The sequence below is a fragment of the Rhea pennata genome, chromosome 26, assembly GCF_028389875.1.
Source record: "Rhea pennata isolate bPtePen1 chromosome 26, bPtePen1.pri, whole genome shotgun sequence".
NCBI classification, from domain to species: Eukaryota; Metazoa; Chordata; class Aves; order Rheiformes; family Rheidae; genus Rhea; species Rhea pennata.
In genome coordinates this window covers 3249942-3271123 of record NC_084688.1, presented here as the reverse complement: position 1 = coordinate 3271123, position 21182 = coordinate 3249942, and the positions used below count along the sequence as shown (strand labels likewise).

Sequence of the window (21182 nt, the reverse complement as noted above, 5' to 3'; positions counted from 1 at the left end):
GCAGGGGACAGACACGGACCCAGCGGGGACACGGGACACCCTGGCATGGGGCTGGGGGGGGATCTTGTGCGCTAGGGGGACCGAAGGGTTAATGGTGACCACAGTGCCCCCAGCAGCCCCCCGGGAGGTTGCGGGGATGGCAGACCTTGTGGCAGGCACTGGGGGGGGGACAGGATCAAAATGGGGGGACACAGGGACAGGGGGACACAGGGGAGAGCCAGGAGGGCACACGGAGATGGGGCAGGGGGACACGGGTACAAAAGCAGGGAAGATGCAGGGGGCAGGATGGGGGGGACATCGGGAGAGACCCAGGACACGGGTAGGAAACTGGGGGACATGGGGACACGACTGAAAGGACACAGGGACCGATGTGGGGGACATAAGGACAAAACTAGGGTGGGGGGGGGACACAGGGACAGAGGCCGGGTATCTTTGGGGACACATCCGGGGGGGGGACGGATGGACACAGAGACAAAATTGGAAGGACATGGGGACAGAGGTGGGGGGCAGAAGAGGGGGTGGGGGGACACGGGACAAGCCTGGGGGGGGCACAGGGGCAGGGGACACCCATGTGTCTGCTGGAGGACACCGGGCCGGATGCGGGGAGGGGACAGACGGCGGGGGGGGGGGGGGGGGGGGGCTGCCCGGCCGCGGGGCGCCCCGGCGGGGTGGGGAGGGGGTCCGGGCTGGGGGCCGCCATCGTGGTCTCCCGCCCTCCCCCCCCCCCCGGTGCAGCGGGGCCGGGTGAGGCCGAAGCGAGGCGGCGAGGAAGAGGAAGAGCGGAGGAAGAGCGCGTCGCTAAGACCCAGAGGGCTCCGCGGGCAGCGGGGCGGGAGCCTGGGCGGATTGCGGGCGGCAGCCAGCGGCTCCGGCTCCATCGCCAGCCACAGAGAAAGGGGAAGAGGAGGAGAAGGGAGGAAGGAAGGAGGGACGGACGGGGCGGAGGAGCGGGGAGGAAGAGGAGAGCTCGCTCCCCCCCCCCCCCACCACCCATCACCACCCCCCTCCCCTCCGGCTGGAAATGGCCTGACCTGCCCGGCTGCCCCCCCCCGCCGCCGCCACAGCCGCCGCGCCGGGACCCCCGCCCCGAGCCCGCCGCCGCGGTCCAGGTGCGCGCCCCGGCCCCCCCGGCACCGGCCAACCCCCCCCCCGGCAGCGCCCGCCCGCCATGCCCCAGTAGCCGGCGCGGGGGCCGCGGCGCGTCGGGCTGCTGCTGCTGCTGCTGCTGCTGCTGCTGCTGCTGCTGCTGGCGGCGGCGGCGGTGGCGGGGGGCGGCCGGGGGCTGCCTCGGCCCCGCGGCGGCGGCGGCGGCAGCGGCGGGCGATGCGGCCGGCGTCCCCGTGAAGCATGCTGAGGACGGAGGCCGCGAACGGCGCGGCCGCCCCGGGCGGCAACGCGGCGGCGGCGGCCGGCAGCGGCGCGGGGACGGCGGGCGGGCTGCGGAGCGCGTCCCCGCACAGGAACGCCTACGAAGCCAGCATCCAGGCCCTCAAGACCACAAAGGATGCCGACGGCGAGGACGCCAAGAAAGCCCGGAGCAAGAAGTATGGCTCCAACGTCCACCGGATCAAGAACATGTTCCTGCAGATGGGCACGGCGCCGGGCGCCGAGGGCGCCTGCGACTTGGCCAAGGCCAAAGAGAAGCCCGTCCGCCTCTCCTTGCCCCGGGCCAGCAGCCTCAGCGAGACCATGGACCAGGGCACCCACCTGAAGCTGGGCACCAGCGTCTCCGAGCGGGTGAGCCGCTTTGACTCGAAGCCCGACAAGCCCTTCTCCAAGCTGCAGGAGACCCGCAAGATCTTCGAGAGGAGCCTCCAGGAGAAGGAGACCACCAACAAGCTCCTGCTGCGGAAGGAGCGCGCCGGCTTCCAGGACCGAAAGCTCGACGTGGTGGTGAAGTTCAACGGCAGCACCGAGTCCTTGGACAAGCTGGACACGGAGGCCGTGTCACCCACCGTCAGCCAGCTCAGCGCCGTCTTCGAGAAGGCCGACCTGCGCAACAACCTGCACAAGACGCCGGGCAAAGTGGGGCCGCTCAACTCCAAGCTGGTCAGCAAACGCTCCCGGGTCTTCCTGCAGGGCCAGGAGGTGGGCAAGGCGGAGAGCCGGCCGGGCGACGGCCCCGCGCTCCAGGCCCGGCTCCGGCAAGCCGAGGAGGAGAAGGGGCCGGGCAAAGGCAGCCGGCCGGCAGAGAAGGACGGAGGCAGCGCCCGGGGACCGAGCGTGCAGGAGGTGTGCAAGATCAAGCCGGTGGAGGTGGAGGAGAGCGGCGACTCGGAGCCGGAGCCGGAGGCGGCCGAGCGGGCGGAAGAGCCGGCGGGCGAGCCGGCGCCGCCGCCGGAGCCGGCCAAGGGGGCCGAGGTGCAGCGGGCCGAAGCGCCAGCGCCCGCGGGCCAGGAGGCCGGGCACGGGGCCACCGAGAAGCAGCCGGAGGGCGGCGAGGAGGCCGCCTACCCCGAGGAGGCCGGCAAGGGCGAGCGGGCGGACGAGGGCGACCTGTACGACGAGTCCAAGAAGGAGGACTTCTCTGAGGCGGACCTGGTGGACATAAGTGCCTACAGCGGGCTCGGGGAGGACTCGGGGGGCAGCGGGCTGGACGAGGACGAGGAGGCCGACGGGCTCTACGAGCCCGAGTCCAGCTGCGTGGAGATCCCCGGGCTGTCCGAGGAAGAGGAGCCTGTCCCCAACCGAAAGATCCAGTTCAGCACGGCGCCCATCCAGGTGAGCACCGTTCCCCGGGGGCAGCGACCTGGTGAGGGGCCCAGGAGTCCGGGGCATGGTGGGGGGGGGGGCAGCCTCCTCCCTCCCCTTGGGCAACCTCTTGCTCGGCGTGCCGGTGCGCAGGGCTTCGCCGGCACGATGCTCCCGGGGGAGCGTCCGCGTCCGGCTCCGGAAATGGCCTCTGAGAGCCCAGGCCGGAGCGAAGGGCTTTGATTTGCCTCCCGTTCCCACGCCCCCAAACATCGCTTTGGGGGTACCCGCCGGGGGGGGGGCACTGCGTGCTGCCGGATGCCCCCGGGACTGTGGCGGGGGGTGCGCCCTGGCCCCCCAGCCTCCCCCCCCCAGGGCCCCGGCGTCCGGCCTGGCTGCTTGGGGGGGGGGCTGCAGGGTCCTGGCACGGTGGGGGTAGGGGGGGAGGTCTGCACCCTCCCGGTAACCCCCCCCCAAAACCCACGGCGGCATCGCACCCGCTCGGCACCCCTGGCCGTGCCCTTGCACGCGCGGGCGGCTCGGCGGCTGCAGCAGCGCCTGGGCCTGGGCTAACGAGGCGGCTAACGAAGGGCCCAGCCCGGCCGGGAACCTCGGCGAGCGGGCAGGAGGGGGGGTGCAGCGGCGGCGGGGAGGCTGGTTCGGGTGCCCCCCCACCCCCGCCCCGTGCCCCCCGCCCCGGCCCCGCGCGGGGCACGGCTCGCTGCCCGTGCCCGTTTTCGGCGCGCGGAGGAAGCGGAGGAAGGGGAAGTGGCTGCGGCGGCACGGCCGGGCCGGGGGGGCCCCGCGGGCGAGGGCTCCCCAACCCCCACCCCCCCGTGGGGCCGGCTCCGGGATTCGGGGTCCCCAGTGGCCTCCCTCCCCCCCCCCCCCCACCAGTGCCCCCAGGCCGGTGCCTGCGGCGCCGCTATTTCGGGGCTTTCGCCTGCATTCGTATCCCCCCGACCGGAGGAACAGAAATCGCTTTGTGCCGGCGCTGGGTTATTTTTAGAGCCACGGCCTATATTCTGGCTCTGAGTCAGAGGCGGGTGGGTGGCCCCACCTGGGTGGGGGGCATGGGGCCCCCGGTGACCCGGGCAGGGGCCCGCCGGGGCCGCGGTGGCCCCGGGGCCGGGGAGCGCAGGCGACCTTCCCGGCCAGCCCCGAGGAAGGGTTTGCCCCGGCACAGGGGGTGCGCAGGCTCTGTGGGGCAGCAGGCTGTGGGGCAGAGCGGCCGGGGGCTCCCCCAGGAGCCCCGCGTGGGGAGGGGAGGCCGGCGTCACCCCCAAAACGTGCCGGGAGCTCGCTGCCCGCCTCCTCCCTCCGTGGGCTCGAGGGTCCCGCTTGCGCGGTGGGGATGGGATCGACGTGCCCGAGACCCCCCCCTCCCTCCCCCCATGCCTCTGGGAGACCCCCGAGCCCACTGCCGGCCTGGCCCGGGAGCGTGGGCACCCGGAGAAACGCCACCCCCGCCCCGTTCCCCTCGCGCACCTGGGGACGCATCCCGCTGGCCCCTTCCCCTGCGGCGCCTGGGGTCTCTGCTTGCTTTTCCCTTGAGAGCTGCGCCAGGCCCCCGGCGCGTGCCCCACACCCCGAGCACCCTGGGTGGGGGGGCGCGGGGAGCCGAGCGGGGGGATGCACACGGGAGCTGCCTGGGAGGCGGCTCGGGGCCTTCGGACTGGAGCCCTGGCTGGAGACGGGAGCCCCGTGCCGGGGCTCGCGCGGGGATCCCCTGCCCAGGTGCCTCCCCGGGTGCTTTCCCCGGCGGGCAGAGCCCTGCCCGGCTCGTCGCCCCGCGCGGGTGGCTCCTGGCCGCGCTGCGGGTCCTGCCCGGCCCTGGGTGTCACCGGGCTCCGTGCGACGGCCGCTGACGCTCATCCCTAATGCCCTTTGTCGCAAGGCTTTAGCAGCGCCGTGTTGTCCCTAATCCACTCTCCGCAGCGGCACCGCAGCCCCGGGCCAGCGGCCTCGGGGACATCTGCCACGCTCAGGAGCTGTCCCTGTTCCCAGCTGGTCCGGTCCCTTCCAGCCTCGCCTGGGCCACAGGGCCCTCACCGTGGCCTCCCTCCTGCCCTGGGCCACTTGTTCCTGGCAGCCCACGTGGTGGGGCTGGATCCTGCCCCCTGGACGGAGGGCGGCCAGGGGCAGGGCCAGGCCAGGGGGCACGGGGAGCTGTGGGCGCGGAGGCGGCACCGAGCCCCCTCGGCACCCGCTCGCCCCGCGGTGAGCTGGGCCCGGGAGGGCCGAGGGGGCCGCCCCACGCACCGGCTGCCCCGTGCCGGGGGTTATTTAACGGATTGGAGGAGCACCCGGGCGCTCGCCCTGACCTCCTTTGCCTTTCGTCCCCCCGCTCCAGCCAGCTGCCTCACATCGATTCCCCGGGTTTTGTCCGGAGGCTCCGCTGTGGCCTCGAAAAATCCCATTTGGCCCCTGTCCCCGCTCCCTTGTGGGGACCAAAGGTGGCCGGGGACGTGCCGTGTCGCAGCCCTGGGCTCGCCCGAGCAGCTCTGTGGCGGGGCTGCAACGGCCTCCAGCAGCCTCCGGCTTCCCAGGCCCGTCGGGAAGGGGTGGGCACGGCACCGCCACCCGGATGGGCAGGCTGGGGGCATGGAGATCGGGGCACGCAGGCACCTGTCCCCGAGAGGACGGGGTGCCAGGGCGCAGAACCCCCCAAATTCAGGGGCTAGGGGTCACCGGTGCCCCCGCTGCCTCCCTGCCCGCTGCCTCTGGGCAGAGCTGGAGATCAAATCCGCTGGGTGGAAACCCGGGGGAACGAGCGCACTCCGAACTTCCCACGGCATTTAAATCTCCCCCACGACGGGGCCAGAGCTGGGGTTTGGCTCCCCAGGCCCCGGGATGGGTGCCCAAGCCCGCGCAGAGCTGTCCAGGCAGGCGTGCGGGTGCCCAGGGGTGCAAGGGAGGCCAGGGGAGGGGAGGCCCGCTGGGCCAGGCGGGCTGTGCCAGGCGGGCGTCCTCGCGTGGGGCCTCTCCTTGGTCCTGCAGGGCCATTTCATGGGGGGGGGACGGGAAGGGGACAGCGAGGTGGTGGTGGCCGAGAGCGGGAAATGGCTCCGGGGGAAGGGAAGGGGAACGGGAAGGGGCAACAAGGAGCTGGGGGAACATGTCAGCACTGCTCTCCCCGGACAGGAGCCTCAGCCAGTGCTTGTGCCTCCCATCCATCCCCACACCTCCATCCTTTTGTCCCTTCACCCATCTGTCCATCAATTGACCCATCTGTCTGTCTGTTCGTCCATCCATCCATCCATCTTTCCACCCATGTGTCACTCTCCCCTTCTGTCCATTCATTCTCCCTCCTTGAATTCATCTGTCTGTCTGTCCCTCCGTACCTCCTTCCACCCCCACCCCACTCCTCCACGGGCCTGTCTGTCCCCCTCCACGTGGCGTGTCCACCCCTGTTTCAGCCAAGTGAGGAGGATAGGTTTGGCGTGCAGGGCATGGAGCCAGCTCCCTGGGCACGGAGGGCCTCCCAGGTGCCCCAAACCTGCTGTGCTTCCTCAAATGTCCCTTGTCCGATGACGTGACTTTGGAGAGGGTCTCTTTGGAGTCTCATAGGACCAGCAACATGAGCCCTGGGCAGGGCTCCCGGCTGCAGGAGGGTGGGTGCTGCTGGCACAGGAGCGGCTGTGCCAAGGCAACTAATGGATGCGCTTCCGAGCATGGCTGGTGTCAGGGGAAGGGGAAAGTGGGTTACTAAGAGCCCGGTGGAGCAGAGGGAAAAATATCCCCTTTGGAGCTGCTCCATCCGTGCTTTCTCTTCTCCTGGCTGGAGCGGTAGCGCGGGGCAGTGCTCGGAGCGCTGGGCTTGGTGGCTGGGGAAAGCGCCGGGGCTGAAGGGGTGGTGAAACGGCCGCCTGTTTTGCCATCCCTTTGGCCATGGTGTTTTCCCATCTTTGGTCTGGTACCTTGGTGAACGGCTCCTTCCCGCCCTCCTGCAGGTCTTCAGCACTTACTCCAATGAGGACTACGACCGCCGTAACGAGGATGTCGATCCCATGGCCGCCTCGGCTGAGTACGAGCTGGAGAAGAGGGTGGAGCGGCTTGACCTCTTCCCCGTGGAGCTGGAGAAAGGTGGGCCAGGCTGGGTTGGGGTCCCTGTGCCCTCCCAGCCTCTGGCTGCCAACCTCATCCCCTGCACACCTTGCACGCTCCTTGCCTTGCACGTGGGGCACACGTGCACCTGGTTTGCACTTGGTGTCGTGGCAGCCATGTACGTGTTCACCCGTGTCCCTCCCGCAACCAGCTCCACCGCGGGGCTCCCGCCTGGCAGAGGCACCCAGGGTACCCGCAGGAGCAGGGAGATGCAGCCAGCCCACTGCAGGCCTCCCCGAGCAAAGGAGGTCCCGGGCCCTGGGGAAGGAGGGGTCGTGCAGCCGAGGCATCGTGCAGCCTCCGGCGAGAGAGAGGCCCTAATCCAGCCACCGTCCATCCCTTCCCTCTCTGAGCTGCCCACCATCTCCCGTGGCCTTGCTCTCCACCTGCGCCCGGGCAGGCGTCCCTGGCGGAGGGGCTGCGTCGGCCCCAGGCACCCCCCGCTCGCGCGCCCCGCGAGGACACGGGCTCTCTGTCCCCGCAGACTCCGAAGGGCTGGGGATCAGCATCATCGGCATGGGTGCAGGGGCCGACATGGGCCTGGAGAAACTGGGCATCTTCGTCAAGACGGTGACAGAGGGAGGGGCTGCCCACCGGGACGGCAGGTAACGGGGACCCCCATTCCCAACGCCCCGAGCACCCAGGTAGGGGATCAGACCTGGGCCCAGCCCGCTCTGTGCCACGCTCCCGCGCGCTTTGCTGGGAGACGTGCGACGGGAGCCCCTAGCACGGCCCTCTTCCCACCTGGATGGCGGCCAGCAGCCCCCTGGGCCGGCGGGCTCGGTGCCGGTGGCCACGTGGCGTTCACAGAGCCGCAGGACCAGCCTGGGCAGCCGCGAGCCTGGCCGCGTGCTGGCTGCCCAGCAGGGATGTGAACGTAGGGAGTCCTGCGTGCAGCCGGGAAAGCTCGCGTGGGGCTAGCAGGGAGGCGGGCGGATGTGAGCAGGGGCCACCCAGACGTTCCCACCACCCAGGAGGCCAGCGAGCGCCGGCTGGCCGGGCCCCAAAGCCGCGCCGCGTGCACGCGTGTGTTTGCACATTTGCGGGGTCAAATTCCCCTTATCTGACGGTGCCGAAATGGGAGCCGCGAGCCCTATTAATAATGCAGAGGCACAAAGCGGCACAGCTTCGCAGCGGGCTTCCTCGTCCCCGGGGCCGTCCTCGCGGGGGGCAGGCCGCCGGCCGCCCCTTGGTGGGGGGGGGGCAGGGGATAGGGTGGGGAAGGGGGTGTCCCCTCGCTGATGGCCCCCTTGTCCCCAGGATCCAGGTGAACGACCTCATCGTGGAGGTGGACGGCACCAGCCTGGTGGGGGTGACGCAGAGCTTCGCCGCCTCCGTGCTCAGGAACACCAAGGGCCGCGTCCGGTAGGGCTCGGGGGACCCCGGGGCGTCTCAGCCGGCCCGTGGCTCACAACAGCCCGTTGTCCTGGCTTCCTGCTGGCCCCAGCACCCGCCCCAGGCCAGGGAACCCCCATGGACCGACTCCGGGCTGGGGGTGCTCAGGGGGTGGGGAGACCCCCGGCTGGTGCTGAGCTCCCCGAAACACCCCTGTCCCTCTCCAACACCCTGCCCCATTGCACGCTCCCATAGTTTCCCTCTCCCAGGCCGTGCTGTGCCCCTCATAGCACCCACTGCCCTGCAGCCTGCCCCCCAAATATACCCATAACCTCTCCCCTGCCCCCCAACCTGCCCCCCACAGCACCCCAGGATCCCCCAGCCCAACACCTCCACTCCTCTGCCATCCCAACCACCATTGCCTCTGGCACCCCTCCTTGACCTGCCCTTGGATGCCCTGACACCCCCATCCCTTGCTGCGCTGTGGGGCTGCCCCCTTCCCATCCTTCCCGAGGGCTGGTACCACTGGTGCAGGAGCACTGTGTCTCCTAGCAGGGGTGTCCCCCAGCTGAGCTGCCTGGGTGTCCCCTGGATGTCCCCTGGCTGAGCCACCCTGCTGTCCCTGCAGGTTCCTCATCGGGCGGGAGAAGCCGGGCGAGCAGAGCGAGGTGGCCCAGCTGATCCAGCAGACCCTGGAGCAGGAGCGGTGGCAGCGGGAGATGATCGAGCAGCGGTACACCCAGTACACCGAGGATGATGAGGAGGTGAGGGGGGTGGCTCCACCGTGGGGCACGGAGACGAGGGCCCTCATGACCCACATTTCCCTCCTTCGCTTTGGGGGCAGAGGGTTCAGCAAGGAGGGGACAGACATGGCCCTCGCCCTGTCTGATAGGGTCCCTGTGGCTCAGTTTCCCCTGTAGAGAGCTGTGTTTTGGGGTGGGAGGAGGTGTTGGGGGCTGCAGGGCTGTGGGACCACCACGTACCAACCATGCTCTATGCCCGCTGCAGACGGGCGAATATGCCACAGACGAGGAGGAGGAGATGAGCCCCATGTTCCCCAGCAGCGAGATGGCCATCGAGGTGTTCGAGCTGGCTGAGAACGAGGACACACTCTCCCCCGTGGAGATGGACCCCGAAAAGCTGGTGCACAAGTTCAAGGAGGTGAGGAGGGTGCAAGGGCTGGTGTGGGCACGTGTGTGTGGATACGTGCACGCGTGTGGGAGCTGCTCCGGGGTGGCCAGATGGCCAAGCCCAGTCTGTCCCCACGCCATGCGAGCAGCCTGTTCCTCTCCCAGCTCCAGATCAAGCACGCTGTCACTGAGGCTGAAATCCAGCAGCTCAAGAGGAAGGTGAGTGGGGCCCCAGGGTGTCCAGGCTCCGGCACAGCAGCAGAGCTCTGCACCAGAGTTCAGGCACCACCATCCTCCCCAGGCCTGATCCCCCCTCATCTCCCCAGTTCCCCAAGGACCTCCATCTCCCTGATCCCCTTCTAGCTCCCCAAATCTCCCCCTGTATGTGGGGAGATTGGCTAGGTTGTGCCAAGTCATGCATGCTCTCTGGCTATGCCATGCTATGCCGTGCCGTACCATGCCATGCTGCGTCATGCCATGCCCTGCTGCATGGGGCCAAGCCCTGAGCCCGCTGTCCCCCAGCTGCAGTGCCTGGAGCAGGAGAAGGCCCGGTGGCGGGCCGAGAAGGCCCAGCTGGAGCAGAGCGTGGAGGAGAACAAGGAGCGGATGGAGAAGCTGGAGGGGTACTGGATGGAGGCACAGAACCTGTGCCAGGCTGTGGACGAGCACCTCAAGGAGACGCAGGCCCAGTACCAGACCCTGGAGCGCAAGTACAGCAAGGCCAAGAGACTCATCAAGGAGTACCAGCAAAAGTGAGGGCAGGGCAGCACCCGTTCCTGGCACGGACTGTCCCCTAGGCACAGACCACTCCCTGGGCACCAGTCCCTTCCCAGGCACCACTCGTCCCTGGGCATGGATCCTTTCCTGGGCACAGAACATCCTCTGGGCATGGACCATCCCACAGGCATGGACCACCACTTGGGCATAGACCATTCCCTGGGCACAGATCTTCCCTTGGGCCCCAATCCTATCCCAAACATCACTTGTCCCTGGGCATGGATCCTTTTCCAGGTGCAGACTGTCTTCTGGGAAATGGACCGCCCCATGGGCATGTAGCACCACCCAGGCACAGACCATCCCTTGGACATGGACCATTCCCTGAGCACAGACCATCCCTTGGGCACCAACCCCTTCCCAGGCACCATTCATCCCTGGGCACGGATCCTCCCCTGGGCATGGTCCCTCCCTGAGGCCCCGACTCCTGGGGTCCCCTTGCACCGGGCCCCTCTCCCCCATGTCATCCTGGTTGGGCCCGGACCTCCAGCGCCCGGCTCTCCCGGCCCCCCCTGCCCTGGCTTTGCCCTGGCTGCTGGGCGGGCACTGACGGCGCTGTGCCCGCAGGGAGATCGAGTTCCTGAAGAAGGAGACGGCCCAGCGGCGCGTGCTGGAGGAGTCGGAGCTGGCCCACAAGGAGGAGATCGAGAAGCTGCAGGAGAAGGTGGGCACCGGGCGCCGGGACGCGGGCTGCCCCTAGCCCCGTCGGCACCGCTCCGGCCACCCGGGGCACGGCCAGGCACCGGACCACCTGGAGGGCCCGGCTCCCGCCTCGCCCCGCTCCAGCCGCCGCGTCCCGCAACGGATCGCAGCCGATCTGCTCCCGGCACTGGATCCTGCAACGGATCACAGTGGATCTGCTTGGGGCGCTGGCTCACTCCTGATCCTCTTCTGGCCGCGGGATCCCAGAATGGATCACAGCAGATCTGCTTGGGTGCTGGCTCATGCCTGGTCTTGCTCTGGGCACTGGGTCCCACACTGGATCACAGTGGATCTGCTTGGGCACTGGCTCACATTGGATTGTGCTCCAGGCACTGGATCCCATACTAGATCACAGTGGATCTGCCTAGGTGGTGGCTCACACCGGATTGTGCTCCAGGCACTGCATCCTACACTGGATCACAGTGGATCTGCCTGGGTGCTGGCTCGCACCTGATCACATTGGATTGCAGTGGATCTGCCTAGGTTTTGGGTCACAGCGGATCCTGCTTCAGGGTCCTACATGCCAAAAGGGATCAAAAGAGATTTTCTTGGGCACTGGATCCCACAGCGGTTCCTGGTAGATCTGCAAAAGGCACTGGGTCACGCTTGATCCTATATTGGGAGCTGGATCCCATGCTGGTCATGCTGGATCCCACACCAGATCACACTGGATACCATGCTAGCTACACTGGATCCTCCCCCAGCAAGTCAGGCCAGAGCTGTGCTGGGTCATAGCAGATCCTCTGCTGGGTCACACCGGATCCCCTGCTACACGCAGGACCTGGATCGCCCCGGGGTGCCTGGGCGTGGGGCTGGGTGACGTGTGGGACCCCAGCAGCCCCCCCTGCTTGCACACGCCAGGCCGGTGGATCCCGGTGCCATGGGGCCGGGGTGGTTCCTGGGGGGTCGGGCAACCTGCACCCTCTTCTCACCCTGCGGGACAGTCGGGGTAGCGTCCGGGGAGACCTGCCAGGCTGGGGGGCACCAGGGCCCAGGAAGGCACCCCCGGCTGGGCCAGCCGGCGCAGGGACCCCCTGCGTCATCCCCCACCCCAGCAGAGCCCCCAGTGCCCCCCCATACCTTCCTAAAATCACCCCTAAAAATGCCCCTCCAGTGTCCCACAGCAACTCACCCACCACCTTCCTGCAGCCCCCTGTTCCACTCCAGCCCCCCAACCTGGCCCTGTGCCCCCTACCCACCTCTGTGCCCCCAGCCTGACACTGTGCCCCCCCCCCCCCATGGCCCTGAGCTCCCTGCCCGGTGCATCATCCTGGAGCCCCCCACCGCTCTGTGCCCCCTCCGGCCCTGAGCCCCCTCACTCTGCTGCCCAGCCCTGTGCCCTACGCCCAACCTCTCTCCCACTGTGTCTCCCCAGCTGTGCCCCCCCCAGCCCAGTCTTGTCCCCACCACCCTACACCCGGCCCTCTGCTCCTGGTCCATCCTCTCCCCCCATCCCGGTGTCCCCTCTCCTGTCCCCCTCCAGCCCCAGGCCCCCGTCCTCTTCCCCCAGCCCTGTGCCTGCCACCCCTCCAGTGTCCCCATATCCTGTCCCCCTTGTCCTGCCCCCCATCCTGTGTCCCCCAACCTGTGTCTCTCAGCCCTGTGCCCCCAGCCCCACCGGGCCCCGCTGAGACCTCTCCCCTTTGCTGTTTTTCAGATCTCCGAACTGGAGGCCAAGCTGCAGACTTTGAAAAATTCCAACCCGACTTAAACCACCCTCAAACCGCAGCGAGTTGGAGGGGCCAGGGGCTTCCCCCCTCTCCTCCCAGCCCTGTCCTCACCTTCCCACCCCTTCCCCACCGGGGAGGAGACGAGACCCCCGCCAAGGCCACCTGGTGCCCCCCACCTCCCCTCAGGGGCACAGAGACAGCAGGGGGATCCGGCCGGGGATGCGTCTCTGGGGGGCTGCTTGGGGGGGGCGGACACCCTGCATTCATGTCTGTGTCCAGTGTGAGTCTCATGGTAATGTGATGGACTGATCGGGGGGGCACAGCCCCCCCCCATGCCTCCCCCTCCCCAAACACACCCTCCTCTTGATCCGACCCTCCCCCTGGACACAAATCGAGATGAAGAGCTGGCACCGCCGTTTGACACTGGGGGGGGGGGGGGGGGGCAGGCAGAAGTGCCCCCTCCCCCTAAATGTGAGCCATACTGGGATGCAAAGGGTGGGGGGATAAACTGGAAACATCCCCCCCGCCATGCCCAGCTCCTCCTCTTGGGACTCACCTGGAGCATCAGCTCAAGGAGGCCTGGTTTCCTCTGGGTGCATGGTGCTGGCCAGGCCCCCCCACCCGGCGGACTCGACCCCGGCACCGGGCTCCGGAGCGAGGTGCCCACGTCAGGTTTGGCACATGGTGCCCAGGACGCTTCGGACTTTCGACGTGGGTTTGGGGTGGGGGCAGATCTGCTCTCCCCACTCCCCAAAGTGCCACCACTGTTGGACATAAAGGACATAACAGCCCTTTGCCAACCTCTGCCTTTGCCAACCTCTGCGACAGGCACGGCGGGGGGGACGCTGGCTCCCAAAGCAGCCCCCCCAGGGACACGGGGGCTGCTCGGCACCCTGGCTGCATGGACATGGACACGAGGGCCACAGGGCGGTGAGGCCACCCATGCTGGTGCCACTGGTCTCCCCTAGCAGCCACCACCGGTGTCCCTGAGCCCAGGGCTCTTTCACCTTCCCTTGGCAGAGGGGATATGGGGGACCCGGGCCCCGTCCCCCGGGCACTTATGGGACAGGGCTCCCCTCTTCTGTCCCCTCTTCCTCTCTGGTGTGCAAGCGATGCCAGGAGGGGGGTGAGAGACCACGAAGCCTCCCCCTGCCAACTGTAAATACCACCCCCCCCAAAAAAAAATCACAGTATTTCTCTGGGGCTGGGATTTCCCCCCACTGCCACTGGCCAAGCCCACTGGGTCGCGGGGCCCCTGCCCTGGGACACTTCCCACTCCCCCAATCCCAGGGGAAACCCTTTATTTTTGTTTCTATTTTGGACCCCCCCCCCCGCTAAGTACTGAGTCTCCGACAGTAACTGGATGTGGGGGCAACTGGGAGCCAGCGCTGGTTATACTGGGATGGGGAGGAGGGGGGCACGCAGGGGTGATGGGGAGGGGGGGTCCGACTGGATTGGAGCCACTTTGGGGATAGGGGAGTATTTAAGGGGGGGGTGGGAGCAAGAGCCCTGGGGGGGGTCCTGGGGTTATTTAATCTCACACGTATACCTGTGGGTGTATATACTATATATATATGTACGTATGTATGTATTGGTCCTCGTTTTGTAATGCAACGTCCTCTCATCCCGTCATATCGATAAATACAGCCTCATTGTCTCGGTCGGGCCTTATTCCCCCCCGCCGCCCCCGCTGCCTGGTGGGGCCGACTGGGGGCACTGGGAGGACTGGCCAGCCCGGGGGGGGGCACTGCAAGGCCAATGTTCCTGTGGGGTACTGGAAGATGGAGGAGGCACTGGGACATGGCCTAACTGGGAGCACTGGTAGGACTGGTGGACTGGGAGGTGGGGGGGCTCTGGGAGGATTGGGGTACTGGGAAGTCTAGGGAAAATGGGGGGCGCTGGGAGGAGGCAGAGGCACTAGCACGCGTGTGCGTACGTGCACACCGCTGCGCGTGGGCCAGCCTGCGCGTATCCGCGGGCATGTGTGCGTGCACGCGTGTGCACATGCCTGCGTGTGCGCCGCGTGTGCACGCGCGTGCATATGAGTGTGTCCGTGTGTGCAAATGAGCGATGCGGTGCGGTGCGGGCCGGGCCGGGCCGGCGCTGTCCGTTCAGCACCACGCCGCGGTGCTCGGCGCTGCGCGCGGCGCCCTGCGCGGCGCCGCTGTCCGTTCAGCACCACCCGGCGGTGCTCGGCGCTGCACACCCGCGCCGCGTAGGCGGGGCGGGGCGCGGCGGCTGATCCCGGCCCACCCCCGGCCCCGGCCGCTTCCGGGTTCCTGTCCGCCCCCCCCATCCCCCCCCCCGCGGCCCCCGGCCCGGCGGGGCGGCCCGGCTCTGCGGCGCCCTCGGCTCGGCCCGGCCCGGCTCCCCGGTGCCTTCGGCCCGGCGCGGCCCGGCGCGGCCCGGCTCGGCCCGCGGCCCGGCGGCGGGAGGCGCCCAGGATGCCCGAGGAGCGCGGGTGAGTGGGGGGAGGGCAGGGCGTAACCCCGGGACAGGCCCACACCCGCTACAGCGTCCCCCCGGTACAGCACCCCCCCCCCGGTACAGCATCCTCCCCCGGTACAGCATCTCCCTCCGGTACAGCGTTCCCCCCCCCCATACAGCATCCCCCCCGGTACAGCATCTCCCTCCGGTACAGCGTCCCCACCCCCGGTACAGCACCCCACCCCCGGTACAGCACCCCTCCACTCCCGATACAGCATCCACCCCCCCGGTACAGCATCCCCCCCGGTACAGCATCTCCCTCCGGTACAGCGTCCCCACCCCCGGTACAGCACCCCTCCACTCCCGATACAGCATCCACCCCCCCGGTACAGCGTCCCCACCCCCGGTACAGCACCCCTCCACTCCCGATACAGCATCCACCCCCCCGGTACAGCATCCCCACCCCCGGTACAGCACCCCTCCACTCCCGATACAGCATCCACCCCCGGTATAGCATCCTTCCGGTACAGCATCCCTCCCAGTACAGCATTCGCCCCCGGTACAGCATCCCTCTGGTACAGCATCCCCCCCCTGTCCAGCCCCCCCTTCCCCCAGTACAGCATCACTCCCAGGTACAGCCCCCCACCACGGTACAGCCCCTTGGCCTGGGAACAACATCCCCTGCAGAGCCCCCCCCCCCCATCTCCAGCACAGCATCTCCCCCCCCCCCACTACATCATTGCCCACGGTTATGTCCCTCTCTGGTCTACCCTCCCCGTTCCAGCCTCCATCCCCTGTTCGCCCCCCCCCCCACCACCCCGGTACAGCCCCCCCATCAATCGTACTGTCTCCTCCTGGTAATGTCCCCCCCTCTCCCAGCATTGCCCACCCCCGCTACAGCACCCTCCCCCAGCCCCCGTGATGCCTCCATCCCAGACCAGACGTGGGGAGGGGGAGGAGAGAAATGGGTGCTGTCCTCTGTCCTGAGGGCCTCTATGTCCCCCCCTCCCCCCAAACAGGGCTGGTGAGACCAAGGGGACCTTGGGATCACTGCGCAGGCAGGGCTGGCATGGGGGGCATCCTTCCCACCCCTGCTTGTAGAGGGTCCCGGTGGGAGGAGGGCTAGGGGGTCCCTGGGAGGGGGCATGTGGGAAGGGGGCACATCAGCACACCTTGCCACCCCCCTGCATGGGGTGGGAGGCAGGGTCAGGCCTGGAGGCCTCAGCACGGGGGGGGGGGGGTGGCAGGGCTGGACGCCTGGATTCCCTCCCTGCTTCCCCTTGCCCCCCAGCTCAGCAGCCTCCCCAACCTGGCACAGGGTCCCCCCCCCTCTGACTGCCCCCCTCTCCCACCAGTGCTATCTCATCATGTCGGTCTCCAAGCTGCAGGACGTGGATGAGGTTTTTGGTGAGTCCCTGTGGGCGTTGCTCCCCAGGAAGGTGCCCCCATGCCTCTCTGGCCCCCAGACCCACGGACACAGCACAGGGGCCTGCCAGTGGTGCAGTCCCACAGCCCTTGCGGGGGCTCAGCCCCAGCCGTGGGGCCCTCCAAACCCCCCCCATCTCCCTGGCCCTTCAGTGCCTTTTACCTGTCAGCGACAAGGTGAGCAGGGAAACTGGGGGGGGGCAGAAGTCACCCCAGAGCTGCGCGTGGGGACACGTACGTGGGAGTGGGACCGTGGGACGCACGTGAAGATGTTTGGACACAAGGGTATGAGCACAAGGGGCGGGGGGGCGGCGGAGGGACGCGTATGGGGCACACAGACACGTGGGTACGAGCACGTGGCCGTGCACAGGGGCGCAGGGACATGCGTGGGGCACCCAGGCGCATGGTAGGGGCACACGGACGCACACGGGGCCGCAGACGCAGGGACGTGTCCCAGCAGGGCCGTGCCGATGCCCGGGCGGAGGCTGGAGCTGGGTCCGCTCAGGCGGAGAAGGGCAGGCGGCGGGGCCCGGGCTGCCCCCGGCACCGTGGGGGCGGCGGGGCCAAACCCCTCAGCGGGTGGCCAGGGCGCGCTGGGGCAATCCCAGTCACCCTCCGGGCAGAGCTTTCTGCTGGTGCAGGGTAGACCTGGGACAGGCCCAGTGACGGGGACACTCCGTCCTCAGGGAGACTCTGGGTGGAGGAGCCCGGGGAGCCTCGCGGTCCCCGCTGTGCCTCCAGCTCCTCTCCCTGCCCCGGCTGCGGCCAGGACTGCCTGCGCCGCGGGCACCGCGTGCCGGGCATCTCCTTGAACGCTTCTCTTGTCCCTCTGTCCCTTGTCCCACCTCCACCGGGATCTCCCGTCCATCTTCCCGACACTCCCTATCCCTGCCCCCCCATCCCGCCCCCGCCGCGACCCCCTATCCGTCCCCGGATACTCTTACCCTGGCTCCATGACCCTTTGCCTCTCTTCCGACCTGGCCGCCTCTCTGCGTCCGTCTGCCCATCCGTCTCCGCAATGCTCTCCCATCTCCAATTGGTGTCCCCATGTCCTCCCATCTGTTTGTCCATCCATCCTCCCAATGCTCTGCCTACCTGTGCATCCATCCATCTCTTCTGGTCTCCTTGTCCCTACCTGTCTGTTTGTCCCTCTGTCCCCCCCTCCTGTCCTACTTGTCCATCTCTCCATCCCTACCCATCCATCTGTCCATCCATCCCCATCTCCCTGACCCTACCCGTCCGTCTGTCCTCCTGTCTCTCTCTCTCTGCCCCGGTCTCTCTTTCACCCCCAGATTTTACCGCTGTGGTTCCAGAGACGCAGCGGCTCGACAGCAGCTTGCAGAAGGCCCGAGCTCGGCTCCTAGCCAAAGGCCGGCGGCACCGGCCGTCCCGCTCCCGCCTGCGAGACAGCGCCAGCTCCACCGAGGGTGAAGAGGGGCCCGAGCGGAGGGTAAGCCCCATGGAGGGTGGGGGGGGGCTGATAAGGGCGCTGGGCCCTGCCCCAACCTGGGCACCTGCGGGAGACCCAGGGGTTTGGGGGGGGGGGGCCTGATTGGGGGTGGCCATGGGGCGCACTGGGGTGAGCTCAGCGGGGGTCACGGGCTGGGGGCCTGGGGCGGGAAGGTGCTTGGGGACAGAGCACAGGGACGTGCAGCAAAGGCCCCGTGGGGCAGTTTGTGGGGACCCCCCAGGGGGAGTAGGTGGGGGCAGAGAGGGGGGCTGGCACGTGCGGACAAACCCGGGGGGGGGCTGCAGGGGCTTGACCGCCCCCCCAAATCCCCTGTGCCCCCCCCCCAGGGAGCCGAGGGCAGCGGCAGCCCCGCGGCCGGGAGGCGCTCGCCGGGCGGCTGCTCGTCCCCGGCCTCGTCCCCGCTCTCGGCCCCGTCGCCCTTCTCCCGCGGCACCGAGTTCTCCTTCGAGGCCTCGGCCGTGCGGCGGGCGCTGGGGGACCCCGAGGGCCCCTCGCCGCCCCTCAGCCGCTACCGGCCCCTCACCAACGCCTCGTCCCAGGAGGGGCTGGCGGGCACCCCCTCGCCCAAGTCCTGCCACAGCTCCGACAGCTCGCCCGGCTTCGCCCGCCGCGACGCCCGGCCCCAGCGGCACAGCGAAGGTGAGGGCCTGCTCCGTCCCCCATCCCTTCCCTGTCCCCCCCCCCCACCCCGGGCTGGGGGCAACTGGGGGGGGGAGCATCCCGGCAGAGGACCGGCCCATCCCGTGGCCTCGGCAAAGCCTCCTCCTGCCATTGCCGGGCACCCCGGGACCCCCGTGTGGGGCGCAGCGGGTGACCCCCACCTCCTCCTGCAGATGACAGCCGAGACATGAGCCCCCCTGAGCCGGCCAGCCCCACTGTGGGGCTGGATAAGAAAACACGGAGGAAGTTCTTGGATCTGGGGTGAGTCCTGGCCCTGGGGAGGGAGGGAGGGAGGGAGGGAGGGATGGATGGAGCAACGGGGAGCCGGATAGAGGAGCGGATGGAAGGGCTGCGGGTAGGGAGGGAGAGATGCGTGGAGGGATAGAAGGACGCATGGATGGACAGAGTGACGCACTAGCGGGGTGGCCAGCGAGGGAGCACGGCCCTCGGGCCTGGACCCCGCTTTCCTCCCACCCGGACCCCTGCGCCCCAGCTGCCCCGCGGCTCCCTCTCGCGCAGGGTGACCCTCCGCCGGGCGTCCTCCAGCAAGAGCAAGAAGGAGAAGGGCAGCAACCGCCTGTCCATGGGCAGCAGGTGAGGGGGGCCCGGGACCCGCAGAAGCCCCGGGCTTTGGTGGGGCTGCCTGGCCCCCCGCAATGGCCTAGGGAGGGGGTCAAGGTGGCCCCGCAGGAGACCCTAACACGGCTCCGTCCCTAGGGAGGCGGCGGAGGGCCCCGGCCGCCCCTCGGGCTCACCCTTCCTGCCCTTCTCCTGGTTCTCGGATGGCGCAAAGGGCTCGGCCTCCCCGGGCACTGCTTCGCCCGCTGGCTCGCCCCGGCACGAGGGCCTCAGCCCCGCCAAATCTGCCTCCCAGGTCAGTGCCTGGGGACGGGAGGGGTCTCCAAGCCCTATAGGGCTAGGTGGCTGTGGGGAGGGAGGGGAGCTTGGGAGCCCTGTAGGATCAGGAAGCTATGGGGAGGACATCAGAGCACCTATGGACCTAACCCTAGGGAAGGAAGCGGAGCGCTGCAGGGGGAGGACGTCAAAGTCCTACAGGGGCAAGATAGCTCTAGAGGGTGGCAGAGCCCTGGGGGAGAGGGTATCTGTGCGGGAGAGCGTCAGAGCCCTTAGGGCTGAGAGAGCTACAGGAGCAGCTACTTGGCTGGGAGGGCGGAGGGCCCGTAGGGACAGGGTGCTACAGGCTGGAGCGGGAGCCCCACGGGGGCAGGTCATGGGGCCAGCTCTGCCCTCCCACCTCCGGCTGCCCCAGGAATCGACGCTGAGCGACGACTCCACGCCGCCCAGCTCCAGCCCCCGGCTGCCCAGTGGCACGGCCGACACCAAGTGCTCCTACCCTTATCACACCCTGTCGCAGTCCTCGGATGAGGTGAGCCCCGGGGACGCCGCTGCCGCGGCCCCGCAGCTTCACTGCTCTGCTCCCCCCACCCCACCGGCTAATCCTGCCCCCCTTTTTATAGTTCCTGGACGAGCCTCTCGGCGCAGCTGCAGGCTGGACGTGCCAGCAGGTCGGGCAGTGGCTGGAGAGCCTCAACCTGGAGCAGTACGTGGATGAGTTCTCGGCCCACGGGGTTGATGGTCCCCGGCTCCTGCACCTTGATGGCGCCAAGCTCAAGGTACGAGGAGGGGCATCCCTTACCTCTGCTGGGGGTCAGGGCGTTCTAGGTTCCCCAGTGGGCTCAGTCACAGGGCAAGAGGTTCTAGAAAGCCCAATGGGCTGCTCCATGGGGCAGGAGGCACGTGGGGTTCTAGGTGTCCTCTTAGGCTCCTCCATAGGACAAAAGGCTCAAGGCAATCCCACAGGTTAGTCCAGGAAGTAGGAGGTGGAGGATGGTTCCAGGTATCCCAACAGTCTGGTCAAGGGGGCAGGAGGCACGTGGGAAGTGGTTCCAGGTACCCCAAAGGGCTGGTACAGAGTGGAAGGTTAGAGTTTTAGGTACCTCAACAGGATGATTCACAAAACTAGTGGTGCAGGGGGGTTCCAGGTACCCCAAAGGGTCAGTCCCTAGGGCTGGAGGCACAGGAGGGCCCTGGCACCCCCAGGCCAGGCAGAGGGCCACATCCACCCGCAGAGGCCAGCGCTCACATGTCCCGGCAGGCGCTGGGTGTGGGCAGCTCGCAGGACCGCGCCGTGCTCAAGCGGAAGCTGAAGGAGCTGAGCCTGGCAGTGGAGAAGGAGCGCAAGGCCCAGGAGAAAGCAGAGAAGCAGCGGGAGAAGCAGAAGAAGAGAGACCAGGAGCAGCGGAGGAGCTAGGGGGGGCCAGGAGCACCCCAGCACCCCTTCCCCTGCCTGCAGCCCCTGGGACGCCCGGGCCGGGGGGCACCGGGCTCCGGCACAGGACACACCAACCGTGGCGAAGGGACCGTGGTGCCAGGCCAAGATGAGCACAGAGTGGCACGTGCCCCCCTCCTCCACCCACCCCCTCCCTGCCTGCACCCTCCACCCCATGGGCACAGACCGGGGCCTGAGCCCCTCTTCCGGATGCAAATGGCACGTCAGCCCCCACACCCTGCCCATCTCCCCCCCCCTCTGGCCACCCCACGCCCCGAAGGGCCCAGGAGGTCCCAGCTGCCCCTCCGCCCGGCGTGGTGTGGCACCAGCTGAGGACAGTGCATGGCCTGACACCCCCAGACGTGTGCAGCCCGAGTCGGGATGCGGTAAGCGAATGCTGATTCCTCCCCCTCCTCCCCAAATACAACCGACCCGGCCCGCCAGCGGCATGGGTGGCACCCCAGGAAATAAAAGGGTAACAAGGGCCAGTGCAAACCAGT

The 21182-nt window shown here is 68.7% G+C and overlaps 1 protein-coding gene across 1 annotated transcript; it reads left to right on the top strand.

Moving 5' to 3' along the window:
* The first annotated feature begins 285 nt into the window (after nucleotides 1-285).
* PPP1R9B (protein phosphatase 1 regulatory subunit 9B) lies at nucleotides 286-21162 on the top strand. Its single transcript, XM_062595358.1, has 21 exons — nucleotides 286-319; nucleotides 1397-2721; nucleotides 6645-6777; nucleotides 7283-7403; nucleotides 8059-8163; nucleotides 8762-8897; nucleotides 9142-9294; nucleotides 9429-9482; nucleotides 9786-10015; nucleotides 10605-10701; nucleotides 12397-12419; nucleotides 15291-15411; nucleotides 16192-16243; nucleotides 17554-17711; nucleotides 18068-18371; nucleotides 18566-18653; nucleotides 18912-18986; nucleotides 19110-19266; nucleotides 19663-19779; nucleotides 19871-20026; nucleotides 20509-21162. Exons 1-21 carry the CDS (start codon nucleotides 286-288, stop codon nucleotides 20662-20664), a joined length of 3795 nt encoding a protein of 1264 aa, XP_062451342.1. The 3' UTR covers nucleotides 20665-21162.
* Nucleotides 21163-21182: the final 20 nt, after the last annotated feature.